This window comes from Amblyomma mixtum, chromosome 2 (assembly GCF_055824585.1).
Source record: "Amblyomma mixtum isolate Tamu chromosome 2, ASM5582458v1, whole genome shotgun sequence".
Taxonomy (NCBI): Eukaryota; Metazoa; Arthropoda; class Arachnida; order Ixodida; family Ixodidae; genus Amblyomma; species Amblyomma mixtum.
In genome coordinates, this window is record NC_143013.1 from 11,141,914 (window position 1) to 11,158,815 (window position 16,902).

The following is a 16,902-nucleotide window of genomic DNA, read 5'->3' on the forward strand; positions in this document are numbered from 1 at the left end:
TCAATGGTGCCAACATCGTGTGAGGTAGTCTTTCTTACCTCGAGGGTGTAAAAGAATAAACAAGGGCAAAAATCGCTTTCTGGAGTTTCCAGCATGAAAGCTGAACGGTAGAAGTCGACGCATGCGCTTATGAAGATGATCTAAAAATCGATGATATCAACAATGAAGGCCCCTGTACAATGGACAAATGGCAAAACTAGATGCGCAGTTTTCTGCATTTAGCACAACAGGAAAGCAAGACCCAACGATACTCATGCTGTTGCACAGACCGAAGCTAGAAAAGCTTGCAGTCACTGTAATCCAGAAAAATGTTCTTAAAAATATAGGCTCAGTGCCTGGTAACAACAACACTGTCATCGTCGAGCAAGCATTCCTTCCACTACAGCGGGAAATAATCCCGTTCCCACAATTTCTCTGTATTACTGAAAAAAAAAAAAAAGCAGTGAAACTTAATAGTGCTTCTTCTATCTCGTCAGCAGGCAAGTGCTCATGTAATATCGCTCCTAAGCTAGTATATTTTTATAGGAAAACTATGACAGCAATGCTTACATATGCTGGTGAAGCACTCACAACAGAGCAAACAACACACTTCCCCGTGCACCAATCCTTCCCGGACTAGTTTGCGGCACCGCTGCAGCGTGGCATTGATCTTGTGAAAATTGCCAATAAGTACAAGTACTAGGTACAGACAAGCATTAGGTGTAAGCCAATAAAAAAAAAGGGCAAAAAAATATACAGCACGGAAGCATAGCAGAATGATAAGGTACCACAAATCATCATGGTTATAAATGTCAGCACTTTTGCATTATGGTTTTCCACTGAGATGCTAGCTCAGTGCAGCGCACAATTAAACCTTGCCCCAAGGCCCATGTGATGGGCTCACCTTCAAGGATTCGCTGTTCAATTGGGCCAGCATGGCTTCCCCAGGACTCGCACAGGTAGCGCAGGATGTACTTGGTCGACTCGGTCTTCCCAGCCCCCGACTCTCCACTTACTATAATGGACTGGCTTTGCTTGAGCACCTTCATGTCTCGGAAGGCCTTGTCCGCTGCATGTGGCAATGCAACGGCATGTTCAGTGCGATCATGAAGAGACAAATGCCACCACATCCTCCGTCCAGAGACCTAGCCAGAAAATCTCCGACGGCACATTTTGTGAGCAGAAACTGAAAACCTTTTCAAGCAAGCCTGGCTCAAAAAGCAAGAAACTATTTTCCTGGGGGCACAACATGGTGAAATTGAAGCGAATTGGCGGAAACGTGGGTGGAACCCGACAGGGTTGCGGCGTGCGGGGGCACGCCGCCGCAAATCAACCGGTCATGCAGAGGCATTTTCTTCTCCTACAGGCTATCTTATCCTGGACCATCGCATATGAACAGCTCGACATTGACTGCTCGTTCCCTTTCGCGGTGAACGACACCGACCATTTCACTTGGCTGCCGGCCGAGACCGGAAACAGCAGTGATGACTACAAGCTTCACCTTCACCCGCCATTCCTGGCGATGGACGGGACCGTCATCTGGCAACCCATTGCCAGTACCACCACCGGAACTGCACGACTACATAAGCCGCTGCCCTGCTGGAGCCACTTGGGGCACGCCGCCGCAAATCAACCGGTCATGCAGAGGCATTTTCTTCTCCTACAGGTTAGTTACTTACCTGGTGCCAAATGTCTCCGCTCTAGTGACCGTTTCTTGCTGGCGGTGTCGTGCCCCAAAGACACCAGTGATTTTTGTCGAAGGATTTTATGTATTGCTGGTTTTTATTGCCTTAATGCTCATCTTACTTGCCTTTTGCTCGCTTTGTCCGGGGATGTCGAGCTAAACCCAGGTCCTGCCGAGAACGACATCCCTCCGTCTTTAGAAACAATCTCCCAAGCAGTACTGCGCATCGAATTGAGCCAGAACACCATTCTGGCAGAGCTTGCCGTGATCAGATCCGCACAAAATAGCATTGAGGACTCCGTACGTCGACTTTCATCACGCGTTGAAATCCTTGAAAAAATCGTAGCAGTCAACCCTGAGAGTTGCGCTGCTCCTGAAACCACCTCTGACTTCACTAAGCTTTCATCCGACTTCAAACTTCTGAAGGATAAGTACGACGATGCCGAGAATCGCTTACGCCGCTCGAACCTGTTATTCTTCGGCATCACAGACGAACTCGGTGAAACTTGGGAACAGTCCGAAGCTCATGTTGTTTCCTTTTGCTCCGAAAAGCTCGAAATATCAATTGATAATAATAAGATTGAACGTGCGCACCGTTTGGGTCGCTTCGAGACAGGCAAAAACCGTCCAATCATTGTCAAGCTGGCACACTTCAAAGACAAATCGAGAATATTGCTTGCCGGGCCGAAGCTTAAGGAAACAGCATTTTCTGTTCGCGAGGATTATTCAGCTAAGGTTCGATTAGCTAGAAGGAAACTTTTCGCTTACGGTCAGCAAAGCAAAGCATCATTCAAGATTCGTTTCGACAAGCTACTCATCGGCAAAAAACATTTCGTCTATCAAGCAGATACGGATTCTGTAGTTGAGCTGAAACCATAGCGATTACCGCAAGCACCGCACGACCCGCAATCTCATCTTTCAAGTCATTCTCAGTGCCCACGCCCTATTGCAGCCTATCAGAAAACCTCGGTTTTGTTAACAAATATTCGAAGCTACTTGCCTAAAAAAGAAACAGTTGAAGCCCTTCTTGATGACCTCAGCACAGACATCGCATTATTCACTGAATCATGGCTGACACCCGACATTCAAGATTTCGAACTACTTCATGACAATCAGTCATTTAACGTGTACCGGCGAGACAGAGTAGACCGCAGGGGAGGCGGCATCCTTGCCCTAGTGAAATCAAGCTTTTCTTCCACTCTAGTTAGTATTACCAGCCATAGCGAAATATTATGCATTAAATTCTCCTTTCCCTCTGGTACCAACATACTAGTCGCATGCTACAGAGCCCCTGACAGCGATCCCTCGTTTATTAATGACCTTCACTCTGTTCTTGAAGACTTACAGTATCGTTTCCCTCACGCCAATCTTACAGTCTGTGGGGACTTCAATTTCCCTGACATCGACTGGGAAAACCTGACTGCATCGTCCCGGCAATCCAAAGACTTTTTAGAACTAGTCCTTACCTTCAACCTTTCTCAAGCTGTGTGCCTTCCAACGCGAGGTTCAAACATTCTCGACCTAGTCCTCGTTTCTAACCCTGAATTGATCGAATCGCTTTCGTGTACTAGTGGACTAAGCGATCACTGCCTAATATCTTTCAACCTTTCCATTCAAATTCCCATCCGCCTACCGTCCATTAAATATATCCGAGATTATTCCAAGGCTGACTTCGCGAGCATTAACGCCCATCTCGAAGATTTCCTTTGCACTTTTGGAATCTCCAGACACACGAAATCGGTGAATGAAAACTGGTGTTTTTTTAAGGAAAAACTTTTATCTCTTATAGATACTTATGTCCCGCTAATCTGCATCCGAGGGGACACCGGTAAACCCTGGTACTCCAATGCGCTCAGAAAATTATCTCGAAAAAAGAAACGCTTTTTCCGCAGTGCCAAGAAATCAGGATGCACTGTGAGGTGGCAGAAATACGTCGATTGCCTACACGATTACATACACCTTTTACGATCTTCGAAAAGAAAATTTTACTGCCACGACCTGATGAACATTCTACGAGTGAACCCGAAAAAATTCTGGAGCCTACTCATGCCCAATAAAAGCCATTCCTACAATATTTCTTTGAAGGCGCTAGACGGCTCCGATGTTGCAGATCTCGAGCGCTCCGATGTAATGAACACATATTTCACCTCTGTTTTCACTCATGAGCCTACAGAAAGCAGCAGCTTTGACCTGCCTACCCTTAATTATGCACCTATGCCACCTATTGTCATCACGTCAGAGGGAATCTTAAATCTCATTGACAACCTGAAACCACACACTTCTCCTGGACCAGACAACATTCCCGCCAAGATCCTCAAAGGAACAAAATACATTACAAGCCAAATCCTACAACTGATTTTCGCCCAATCTCTCGAAACTAGCCAACTTCCGGAAGACTGGAAGATAAGCAAAGTTGTACCAATTTTCAAAGCTGGAGATCGCACCGACCCCTCGAATTACCGACCGATTTCATTGACATGTATCTCGTGTAAACTCTTCGAGCACATATTATACTCACAAATTGCATCTCACCTCGATCAAAATTCTTTTTTCTTTCTCAATCAGCATGGTTTCAGGGCAGGCTTTTCGTGTGAAACACAACTCTTCGAGCTCACTACTGATCTTCACTTAAATTTAGACTCCTCATTTCAAACCGATATCATCTACTTAGATTTTGCCAAAGCCTTCGATCGCGTCCCCCACCAACGCCTGCTGTCCAAGCTCTCCCGTCTGTCACTCGACCCTCTTACTTTATCCTGGATTCATTGCTTCTTAACCAACCGCCAACAGTTCACAGTCATCGCCGGTCGTACTTCCGAAACTACTCGAGTAATCTCCGGGGTCCCCCAGGGATCGGTTCTTGCTCCGTTACTGTTTTTAATATTTATCAATGATCTACCTTCTGGCATCTCATCAACCGTCCGTCTTTTCGCGGACGATTGCGTCATCTATCGCCGCATCAGCAACAGCAGTGACCAGACAATATTACAGGAAGACCTCAGCAGAATCCAGAAGTGGTGCTCCGACTGGTTAATGCAGCTCAATGTTTCCAAATGTAAATTCATGCACATTTCACGCAAACGCTCCAATCTTTATTTCCCATACACCCTGAACTCCATAGCCTTGTCTCAAACTAATTCATACAGGTACCTCGGCATTGAGATAACGACCAGTCTAACATGGGCAGATCACATAACAAAATTATGCGCTAGCGCTTCCAGGTCACTTGGATTCATCCGGAGATCACTTGCCATGTCCCCCCCAGCCATCAGAGAACTAGCATATGAAACATATATTCGCAGCAAACTAGAATACGCCTCAACAATATGGAACCCGCACCAAGCCTACCTTATTGACTCACTCGAGGCCATCCAAAACCGGGCAGCACGTTTCATCACCTCGCAGTACACACCTCGGCTCAGTGTTACTCTCATGAAATCATCTCTCGGTCTCAAATCATTAGCGCTTCGCCGAAAAATTTCAATCCTCTGCCTATTCCACAAACTGTACTTTAATTTTCCAACACTTCGTGAAAACCTTCTGCGCACTCCGGTACGATCATCTCGCCGTTTATATAATTCATTTAGCATTCAGCGCTTACACGGCTCCACCAATGCATTCAACAAATCGTTTCTTCCTTGCGCGATCGAATTTTGGAATAACTTACCTGAAAACATTGTCGTTGAAACTAATCCTTCCAACTTTAGACAGCTACTCATCGACCATTTCCAAGAAAAATAAAACTTTCCATGTGTCAGCTGCGATGTGCTACAAAATGATCGCTTTATTGGACGCGTTGTTTTACTGTGGTGTGTATTTCTGTATGTTTTTTGTTTTCACATTGTTTTTGATTGACTATATTAATGTATTTACTATTTTGCTTGTTTCTCACATTGTCTTTGATTGACTTCATAATTTGTTTACTGTTTTGCTTTGTCTAGCTTTCTTTCTAGTTTTTATTCTTTTTTTTTTTCTCTCTTCTTGTTCTTTTTTTTTTGCCTTTTCTTATGTATGACCGTCGGACACTTGTATCCCCCCCCCCCCCCTTATGTAATGTCCCCACGGGACCCTTAAGGGTTAATAAATGATGATGAGTAATTCCTGCGACTTACCGATAGCAAACACGTGAGGGGGTAGCACACCCAAAGATTTTCCCTGGTACTTCTTGATAGTCTCTGATGAGTACAAGCGGGGCATCTCGAAGTATGGGTTCACAGCGATCAGGATGTTGGCCACATATGTCTGCACAAAAATGAGACATGTGAGAAGCTTCATCCCAATGTATGATTTAGGTGACACATGATGCTCTGTGTCCTCAGAAACTAGGCACTTGAAATTTACCACAACCTTCCAGCACTTGCAAACCAAACAGGCAGGCGCTAACGATAAGAACTACAAGAAGCACTGAGGAAAAAAAAAAATGTCAGGAAAAGTAACAATGGCACTTTCGAGAAAGCTGAGAAAGCCCCTGCAAATTCCAAAGTCAGTTACATTTTCTGAAATGTGACTACAGTCACTTTCTGTGGGAAACATTTGGATAAAAGCAGTAGTACTACATAAGCTTTAAAAAAACCACGTACATTAAAAGAAGTTATGCAAGTCTAATGCAGTCAGCAAAAGCAAGCTCAGCACAGTTATAAGCCTACCGTTAGCTATCAAGTCATTCCTGTTGGCCAGGCTTTTCCACCAAATCTTTTTATACCTGCACAGCATTTGCTGTAGTGTGACATAAATACATAGAACTAACAGTCCAGTGAGCAAAGGCCACTTCAGTAGCAAGAACATATACAGACTTACATATATCTTGTCCTTGTTGTAACGAACTTTAATGTTGTTGAAGAGGGTGGCCTCATTCAGGTAGATCAGGGCACCTTGTTCAAAAAAAAACATTCATCAATTTGCAAGCAGCACGCATGGTCGTCAATATGCAAAACAAAGCACTCACGAAAGCTCCAGACTATCAGCCAGCATTAATAGAGCATACAGGCTACCAAGTGAACCATAGAAAGGCAAAATGAGCAACTTAATCAAGTGGAAGAGATTTCTCATACTGCGTTCAGTGTAGTGCAATGTGTTTCTCAACAGGATAGCACCTCTACTGTCTCCTTCTAGTCAGTACAGTTTAAGTTGTGAAGTCAGGTACAGTCGCAAGCTCTAGCACCTCACAGGCACATTTTCCACACAGTCTTCGAAGCTTATGAAAGAGCGAAACAAAAAGTCTTGTTAATAAAGCGATGTTATCAATCCCGTGGCTTTCTTTCCGTAATGATGACTGGTCTCAGCAACACGCGCGCAGTCACATGAACAAATATGGATTACCTACTCCTCAGAGGTAAAAGGATAGGTGGCAGCCGCCGAGAATTTTCACTCGATTGACATTTCCGGACAAAATAGAAAACACAGTAAAGAAAAACATGGCAGCCCACGTACAGTTGTCATCAACATCCTTGTTTGGGTCATCTTCAGCAGCATGGACGCTTCTATATGGTGCCGTAATAAGCTGCAAATGACGAGATGGCAAACGTAAGTAAAATCTATGCTTAAGCTCATTCACACTATGTGAACAATCATTACGTGTAAAAGTCGCAAGACACAGAATACCGGCCAGATAAACAATGCATCAGGATGACTAATCTGCCTCGCAGTTAGGCATATGTATGTCTGGCAGGAAGGACTAACCAAACGCGAAATTTATATTTCCTCTGAAAATCGTAACAAACAATTTTTTTCTTTTCCCCACAACTAACTTCAAAACAACAGGAGCCAATAAACACCACACAAGGAAGCAGTAAGTGCTGCTTAAATGGGGCACCAGTTCGGTGAGTGACAGAGACGCTGCGACACCGAACTAATGAACGACAATTTGCCAACACAGCAGACAGAGTGAACATTGAAGGTAACAGCACCACCTAGAACAACAAGAGAGTGTCTGGGGCCATGGCCCAGTGCGTTCACAAAAACGGCACTTAGCTCTGTTTTCAGGAACAACCTATGGTCGTGACTGCTCTTAACAATGAGCCCGAATGGTTTCAACGGAAAGGTCAAAAATGAAAATGTTTACAGAAGATGCACTCAGTTTGCACTTTCAAAGGAAAATTTTGTCAAGTAGCAATCTTAAATGGGTATAGACACAAAAAATTTTTGGGTGTCCATTTTTTTTGCCTTGAAAGATGTCTATGGTCATAGTAATCATGAAAATGAGCTCAAGACACCAGTGCACAGCATTAATAATTAATTACAAACGATTTTGTATGGGTAGTTTTGGTCTCTGTTAGCGCCAGCGCTGAGGTGCCCCTTAACGTCACAGTCAACCGGCCGACCTGGACTACCACATTTTGATTACATCGCAGATGCCGGCAAGCACTGGGTGTTCCTGTGAACAATCAGTGGCATTATGATAATTGGGGCAAGAGCACCTTGACGTCACTCAACGAGATAAAAATGCTGAGCGGCTCCTCGGGCAACTTTAAAAATCATGTTAAATTAAGTTCCACTCAACACCTGCGATTGAAACTTGCCAGAAGACATCTCCTTATGCCTTGACATTGATTTTTGTTTGAAATTTTATGCCTGTACTCTACTGAAGAAATTTCACTTCCGCATTTCTTTAATATACGTTAGACAATAGTAAACATGGATCACCCTGTGGTATTCCTTTACGACAGCTAAATAACTTAAAATTAAATTTCTTGTCCGATGCTGCTTCAGTTTCAACAACTGAACGAAGGCTGTGATGTCAAAGATGGCTTTAAGCCATATTAGGCATGGGAAAAAACTGCAACATTATCACTGAATGTATTGTTTTAATCCCCTACAAAGCTTAAGCTAGCCTGCTTCAAGAGCCAAAATTACAACAAACAAGGTATCAATGATTATATTTCAGTTTCTTTCATGCCTCACGTGACCTAAACCCACATTTGGCTTCAAAACCATCGTTCGGTTGTTGCAACAGAAATCAAAACAGCATGAGAGAAGAAACTCAATTACAAATTATATAGTGGCCGTTACAAATACTATGCCGTAATCCATGTATAACAATGTCTTATGCATCATTACAGAGAAAAAACATGTAACTAAGTTAGGTGTTTACACTAACTTTACTGGAACAGTTACTGGAACTGATCATCATACATAGTGTGCACCACCCGAGTAAGGTCAGACACCAAATGGGAGCTTCTGAATTTGCCGCAAAAAAAAAAAACAATATACATGGTCAAACAGACGTGAACTAAGTTGAATCTTTCCTGAACCATACTGAGACCACAACTTCTGTCCTTCTCAGACATGACATTAAAAAAATTTGACAAGAGGAAATTTAACACTAACCTGAGTGCCACCATTGAGAAGGACAGTAACAGTTTCGCCACCGATGTCGACAATCCTTCCTAGCTTGAAGCCCTCATGTTCGTCGGGGGCCCAAACCTGGCTGGCATCCATGGCCAACATGTTGACGGTGCCTGAAATTGGCATGTCAAGCATTACACGTCAATGCACAGCGAAATCAGACACATGGCTTCATACATACACACCAGAGTGAAAAGCATTGTTCACTGCATGAATAATAGACAAGCAGGAAATGAGAAAAAAGACTTGCAGAACACACCTGGCAAGGCAAGGATGATGGTTAAAGCAACAGATGATTGTGTGGCGACACTTACTAAAAGTGCTACATTGTTCAGGCAAACTTTAAAGTGGTGCACACAACCAATGTTTTACACACTTCATGTTTACGTCTATACATTTAACACCTCTTCCCAAGTAAATCAGCTGGAAAAATGTGCTTTTCATGCGTATGTCACCTTTATCGTGTGTTTTTTTTTCGCTTTCATATTCATGGCATCAGTACTGAACCCACTTCCCCGAGTTTCCATTCTAAACTGCAAGCACTACTGGATTTCAATAGTAATAACAATAAGTTTGTCAGCTTGTTAACACAGCAGCAGTAAGAGCACTCAAGCAAAGCAGCATCACAAGTGTGCAGGTTCAGTACAAGAGCTTGTACGTGACAATCGCTTACATGATGCAGTCACCAATCAACTCACTTTTTAACCACTGGAGATGCATGGGTCATCAGCTAGAGACTTTGAAGTAAACAAGATAACCAGAGACACATGCCAAAAGTTCCTCAAATTGTAATACAGCTGAGTTTTCTTTTTTCTTTTACCTTCTCTCCAACTTACTCATGTAATGATGGAAGAGCAAGGTATTATGGTGCTCTAATGTACAGAAAGTGTCCGTGAAACACCTGACCGACGCCTTTTAGGACGTAGATGTTTGTGTCACAAACTATTCAAATTCTGAATTTCCCCTGCATCAGGAGAACAACCCCAATAAGAATTACCCAACAAGCAATTTATTAACCCCACAGAGGCTCTCTAGGAGCTTGTAGCTATTTGGTTATTTGAGTAAAAAAAAAAATACTTTCGTTTGCTCAAGACCCCGTGAAATATATCGAAGAGTTCTAACCATGAACAAGATATCAGCTCCTCTCAAAGCCAAGATGGAATTATAAATGACGCCTTCTGTAGTGAAGAATGAATTTCAGTGCATTTTCTAGCAAGTAGTTCTGACACAAAAACAGCCAACAATACTAAAGCTGCAAGAATCATAAAATAAGCACACTCTCACACAGATTCCAGTAAAGCTCAGAAATGAATAATAAGTCCCATCCTTGAACAGCATACCGCAGTCCTGGAAGTGCGACTACCTCTCTGAGAAAACTTACTTGCCATCACTTACAAGTGAAGGAAACAATCTCTTCAATGAATCACACAAGTGCTTTCAGAATGCTGACCCCACATGAAAAGGTCGTTTCATTCTTTACTTGAAGCAGCCCTAAACACTTGTCAATGCTACCATCTTTTTTCCTTCAAACCTTAGCACTGCTAACAGGCTGATATCTGCAAGAGCACATCCTGTGTAGTTCATGCAATGTTCCCATTGCTCAGCTTATCATATCACGCGACTTTTATTTATCAAGGCTTTCCTTCTTTCTTGATATCCATTCATGCATGCAATAGCCCTTCCTATTACGCAAAGTAGCCATTCACTGATGGCATTTCATTTTCATAACACTGTGAGCACCAGACTAATGTCACAAAGGGTGGCAAGGGTGAAAGAAGAGAGAAAAAATATAGTGAAGACCACTGATATGAAAGGTTTGGGGTCCCACTAAAGCATAGTATCTCCTGCACATCATGTGTGGTTTATAGAGCCGTTTACAAGCTAGCAAGCAAACACTGTGGCCCAACAATATAACCATATCTCCAAAGCCTGGAAACTACTGGCAAATGTTATAGTCTACCACAACTGCTTCTGTCATTTATCACTACTGACTTAATATAAGACCACATCTTAGTCTTGCAATAGGTGCTCTTTGCTACGCGATTTTCAGTGCATGTATTTTCAATGTAAAAAAATGCGACAGCGCACAGAGACTCAGAGTAAGGCTAAATTTTTACAGCATTTAATTCAGCCCTGAAAAAAAATTTTGCCAGGTATATCAAAAAGGGAAACCCCTATAGAAGAATTCTACGCAACATAAAGTAAATTAATGTGAACTTTATACAATCAAATAAGTAATGCCTCATGCATATGCAAGCTAAAGCCCAAGTTTCTAGCCCTATGGAAGGTTCACATGTAGTGGCATCAGCAACGTTTTAATGGACACAGCTGAAGCATATTGACTGCGCTTATTGTGCCCGGCTACTTTTTTGTATGCTTATATTTTTAATTATTTTCTTTCGTGATTCACTGTTTTAGTTTTTGTTTGTGCATGCCTGTTGTTCATTGCGATTAATGCAGCTATTTGACCGTAACAGTGTTTGTACTAACAGATTTTGGTATTGTTTTCTAAGAACTGTTATATATATGATATGATATATGATGACATTGCCTTGCTAAGCCACTCAGGACAAGAACTGCAAAGCATGATCAATCAGCTAGACAGGCAGAGTAGAACAGTGGGGCTAAGAATTAACATGCAGAAAACCAAAGTAATGTTCAATAGCCTTGCAAGGGAACAGCAGTTCGCAATTGGTAGCGAGGTGCTGGAAGTAGTAAGAGAATATGTCTACTTAGGGCAGGTAGTGACCGCAGATCCGGATCATGAGAGGGAAATAACTAGAAGAATAAGAATGGGGTGGAGCGCATATGGCAGGTTCTCTCAGGCCATGAATGGTAGCTTACCAATATCCCTGAAGAGAAAAGTATACAACAGCTGTATCCTACCGGTACTCACCTATGGGGCAGAAACGTGGAGGCTAACAAAGAGGGTTCAGCTTAAGTTAAGAACAACGCAGCGAGCTATGGAAAGGAAAATGATAGGTGTAACGTTAAGAGACCGGAAGAGGGCGGAGTGGGTGAGGGAACAAACGCGGGTTAATGACATCCTAGTTGAAATCAAGAGGAAGAAGTGGGTTTGGGCAGGGCATGTAATGCGAAGGCAAGATAACCGCTGGTCCTTAAGGGTAACGGAGTGGATTCCAAGAGAAAGCAAATGTAGCAGGGGACGGCAGAAAGTTAGGTGGGCGGATGAGATTAAGAAGTTTGCGGGGATGCAGTGGCAGCAACTGGCAAAGGACAGGGTTAATTGGAGAGACATGGGAGAGGCCTTTGCCCTGCAGTGGGTGTAGTCAGGCTGATGATGATGATGATATATATATTTTTATATTTACCCCCCTTACTCAATGCCACCAAGGAGGCCTGTAAAGTATTTGTAAATAAATAAGTAAGCAAGGAATGGAACAAGCACAATACGGAACTTCTGCATCCAAGTTGAAAAAGAATATCAAAACCTGTTTTGTTGCACAAATCGTGTACACATTCTAATTTTATGGTATGCAGCAAAATATACAAAGAAATTATAGCAAAAATATTAAATGCCATGAACGGAATTCCTAAAACATAAACAGCAAATTTCAGGACAGAAAAGCACTGCACTGCATAAACATGAGCAAAAAGTACACTGTAGTCAAAACTGCTTTCTGTTCCCATGACTGAAACTTGCCTTCTCCACAGCGAGTGTAATTACTCCGAGGCACAGCTGGATGGCTCATTATGTAAAAAACCTGAACAGAACTAATCTGGCAAACAGAATAATCTGCACACTGCGAATTGCAGAAACCGAGTGTTTGGAGCACGATAGTGTTGATTAGATGACTGCAGACACTTGACACACCTATACATTGCAAGAAAAATATGCAATTTGCGCGCACGGCTGGCTTGCGAAAACTGTTGCTCACAAGTATACGTACCAAGTTTTACTGCACTCTGTGCAATTGCACTGCCAATCTACAACTGCTTTAGGCATGCAGAGACGTTGCATGTCTCTCTGACAAAGCCCTTATCTTTGCCTTGGAGCACACCAAACGTGCAGATAAAAGGAACAAAAAGTTATGCCAAAATGACAATGGTGGCTCTGCGACAAATTTCATATATGCAAAGTATGGGAGGCACTAGATAAACTTTACTGACCCTTTCAACATATATGCATGTGAAAACAATGAATCTTTATTGAAGGTGAAAAAGGTACAGATCAGCTGACTATCCGAGATTAACGCAGAACATGGTCGCTTGTCAGTATACACGAACGCTAGGGTCTGTTGGCAGGGCGTCCTGAACACGACGCGCAACGGAGGCGTCACCAACTCGCGAAGAATTTTAATTGCCCCGTGCAGGGACAAACGTCCCCGCGTTATGCAACTCGGCGACCGACCCTGGGTGCCGCGCGAAAGGCTGCTAAACTCGGACTGAGCGCGAGCGAGCGGCAGCAAAGTTTTCTCTCTAACAGCTGGGCGCGCGAGCGTGCAACCTTGATCCCGATTTCCAATAATGCTAATCGCTCGCGAGTCGGAAGTGATTTGGCTGCTTGCTGGCGGGCTGCCCGGATCTCGATCGCCGAGAAGGGAGTGGACACGTTATTACGCGAAGAAAAGAAAAAATAGGGGCGCCGACCGTAAAAAAAAACAGGGTTCAGCGAAGAGCGGCAGTCGATAAGATTGTCCATCACTCAGCCATGGAACGACGGCATTGTTCGCGCTGGGCCCGCCACCGCGCCCGCCGTTCGCGGCAGAACGTGTGCGTGCACCGCCTTCCATGCGTGACGCTACATCCGAGAATAAAAGCAAAGAAGAGAAATCCGGAATCCGCCTCTGAAGCAGGGTGAACGCCAAGACGGCTGGGGGATCGCAGTTCCGCAATGAACAAGCATACAGTACGTGCTTCCCAGGCGATGAATGTGCGAGTGAAACGCGCGCGAGACAACGGAACGGCAAACACCGATATCGCGTTGCGCGAGGGAGCGTTAGCACGAGCAGACAGCGCTCCGTCAATCCACCCTCCCATCGGGCCAACTTCCCCTTCCACCTGTAGCGTCAGGAGCGCGTTAGCCCCGCTAGACAATTATGCAACGCGAGCCCCCGAGCGGTTCGCGTTACGATCCGACTCGACTTCATTCCGGGGCCCAGCACGTACCGTGCTGAACACCATCTAGCATTTTCCTTCGCCGGGAAGCCGCAAATTCGGCGGCGGCGAAAAATATGCCCGCACCAGACACGGTCCTCTGCGGTAGCAGGTAGCATACTTGTTGCTAGTTTTCGTTGTTTTTACATCCGCACAGCATTTGTCGTCGAACTGCTGCACTCTCCGCGAGCTCATAACGCTGCAAACGAAAAATATGCCAACGAACAACGCCTAGTTCATATCGGTAAATGAAGAGGTAATGCCTGAGCAAACTTTTTTGCTGCTTTTTTGGAGGCGGTTGTCTGTCGACAACAGCAAGCAACAGTTATGCGCAATGCCAATATGCCATGCGTCATATCGGCCGGTAAAAGCCAACAAGAACTTAGGGAACGAGAAGACTCAAGAAACAGGAATTACTTTACTCACCACAACACCAATTTCAGCGGCCACAGCGACTCAACGATCGCTGCCGCTAGCAGCTCGCGTGGCTAGCAAGCGCCGAGTACTCGTTTTGCCGAGCGTAGTTCTTTTTCTTGTTTTGTTGTTTCAGTCTGAGGTCGCTTCTAGCCGACGGCCACAAAACCATTAAATAAGCCAATACGAGCCAAACTTTTTTATGGCACTTACAGGTTTACTGACAAACATTCAAAGCAAATTTAACGTCCATAGCACTTAAGTTTAAAAATTTTAAGTCAGTTTCAAGTTTAAAAAGAGAGCAAAAAAGTTAGATGAAGTGGCGTGACATTGACCGGTAGCGATAAATCTTCAAAAGCGGCATCAACATCAAGGTTCCGCTCGCTGGCGCCCTCTTCGGGGTTGTCGAAGAAACCTTCAAAAGCTGTGAGAAACGCAGCGAGGCAGGAGCGGTGTCGTCGTTTCGTACAGCTATCGAGCAACCGCGTGCGGCAAAATGTCTGGCAGGGACGGTAAGAATGCGATCTTTCGTGGCAGGCTGGCTGGTGCTAAACTGAGTTTGGCACCGCTAACAACTTTTCAAAATTCTAGGCGGCAAGAAGAAACCCCTGAAGGCTGCCAAGAAGGAAAAGAAAGAAATGGACGAGGTGAGACACGTTTCGTTGCTAGTTACTTTAAGTTGCGTCACATGGGCAGTTTAGTTGGTTCGAAACGCAGATTTTAGTGTGAACTTTACCCTATCTACTACTGTTTTAACACTTAAGACCACTGCTTATGCGAAATCGACCATAGAGAACGGCACGTTGTCCCGTGCATTGTCAAATCGCCTGTAAGGTGCACTTTGTGAATCAATGCCTTTCAGTTAGTTATTCTACACCCTGTGCACGGGTTCGAGCGCTTTAGCTCGCCTGGATAAATATGTTGGCACACCTTAAAGCGTAATGGTGCACATGGCATTTGTGGTAATCGCGAGGCCCCTGTGCTCATCACTCTCAAACATCGCACGTTAGCTGCGTCGTAGGCATAAGGCCTATGCTCCCCGGATAATCTGCCGATTGTGATTTTTATTTTCTCTGGTTCATTTTCTTAGAGTGATATGGAGTTCAAGCAGCGGCAAAAAGAAGAGCAGAAGGCCCTAAAGGAGGCAGCGGCGAAGGCTGCTGGAAAGGGACCCCTCGGTACGGCCTCCCAAGTATTTTTTTTTTTTTTCCCCTTTCTTTGCACTCTTCTGGCACCCTCGTGTGTCCGTTTTCTTGCCAGGCAATGTAAATCTCTTAAAGTAACAGTCGTCGTAGCGCTGGCGCAGTGAAGGAAATAGGAGCGAAATTCGAAATTGAAATTCGACTTTCCATTCAACTTATGGACACTTTCAAGTTGGTGGATGCTTTTAAGCTTGATTCTGGCGTCCTAAATACATTGGGGGAGGACCTCGGCACCTGATTACATTTACTGCAGACAGACCCCCCAAAGGGAACAAGAGGAAGTAGAAAGGTGACAGGCATTGGTGTTCAGCTTATCCCAACTGTTTCGTTTTGCCCATTCTCCTTTGTATCTCTGAAGATGCGTTCAATTGAATTTGCCCATTTTGCTGCACAATATCATTAAAAAAAAAAATGCGGAGGGCACTTAAGGCTACTTATGTGCTTTGTAATTCTCCTTCTTTTCTAATGACAAACCTCTTTATTAGCTTAGAGTTGTAAGGCGCTGCATAGACTACGTTCATCTTTATTCACCAAGAAACAACGCACTTTTGTGGCCTATGGGTTGCGTGCTCACCTTACAATCTGAAGGTCCTTGTTTCAGTTTCCCACACCTTCAGACGAAATTTTTTTCTGTGCTGGTGACGTCATTGGGGGTTTTCTGGACGCTGACGACACCAGGTTTTGTTGCTAATGGGACATATAAGGCTTTCGTCTTAAAATTGATGCTGTATATGTTCAATAATCATTGAGTGTCTAAACTGGAATGCTGGTGGTCTTTGCAGTGAGCGGAGGTATCAAGAAATCTGGGAAGAAATGACACACAATTGCCTCAACTGAATGCCGTCGACATTTTTATTGCACTCTACTTGTCAAATAAAATCGCATTTTGCTTGTTATTGCATTTTTCTTGGCCGATATACGGGCGTCTACCAATTGAGCTTAGAAAGTGGTGCAGGTGTTCAAGGAAGTTGCAAGACAATGGGCAGTTGAAGTTTGAGTTGTGAAGAGCAAGCATTGTTTCGTGCAGGAGCGTTGCTGGTGGCGCCCCTTCAATGAAAGTGTGCAGGTATTACCAGCACCGCCGAGTATTGAAAGTGGCCTTCAAGCAAGAGTCATGCCATAAAATTCTATAATGTCTCCTCTCTATCTCCTTTAAACGAA

The 16,902-nt window shown here is 44.1% G+C and overlaps 2 protein-coding genes across 3 annotated transcripts in view; one reads left to right on the forward strand and one right to left on the reverse strand.

The window, feature by feature from the left end:
• jar (Myosin heavy chain 95F jaguar) overlaps positions 1-14,675 on the reverse strand; it is a 47,245-nt gene extending 32,570 nt beyond the window's left edge. For both annotated transcript variants that reach the window (XM_089570463.1, XM_089570462.1), the window contains exons 1-6: positions 14,552-14,675; positions 8,990-9,120; positions 7,094-7,163; positions 6,461-6,534; positions 5,776-5,905; positions 884-1,048 (exon numbers count right to left, since the gene is read on the reverse strand). In XM_089570463.1, the coding sequence (XP_089426589.1) occupies positions 884-1,048; positions 5,776-5,905; positions 6,461-6,534; positions 7,094-7,163; positions 8,990-9,109 (559 nt within the window). In that variant the 5' untranslated portion in view covers positions 9,110-9,120; positions 14,552-14,675. The remainder of the gene's footprint in view (positions 1-883; positions 1,049-5,775; positions 5,906-6,460; positions 6,535-7,093; positions 7,164-8,989; positions 9,121-14,551) is intronic.
• A 221-nt stretch (positions 14,676-14,896) lies between these two features.
• LOC149358396 (translation machinery-associated protein 7) lies at positions 14,897-16,637 on the forward strand. The gene is made up of 4 exons (XM_089570471.1): positions 14,897-15,051; positions 15,131-15,186; positions 15,630-15,717; positions 16,524-16,637. Exons 1-4 carry the CDS (start codon positions 15,036-15,038, stop codon positions 16,556-16,558), a joined length of 195 nt encoding a protein of 64 aa, XP_089426597.1. The 5' UTR covers positions 14,897-15,035; the 3' UTR covers positions 16,559-16,637.
• Positions 16,638-16,902: the final 265 nt, after the last annotated feature.

Excerpts from the sequence above, each read along its gene's own strand:
- LOC149358396 (XM_089570471.1), top strand. Across the intron at positions 15,187-15,629 it reads AAAAGAAAGAAATGGACGAG|AGTGATATGGAGTTCAAGCA; the intron begins GTGAGACACGTT and ends TCATTTTCTTAG. Across the intron at positions 15,718-16,523 it reads TGCTGGAAAGGGACCCCTCG|TGAGCGGAGGTATCAAGAAA; the intron begins GTACGGCCTCCC and ends TGGTCTTTGCAG.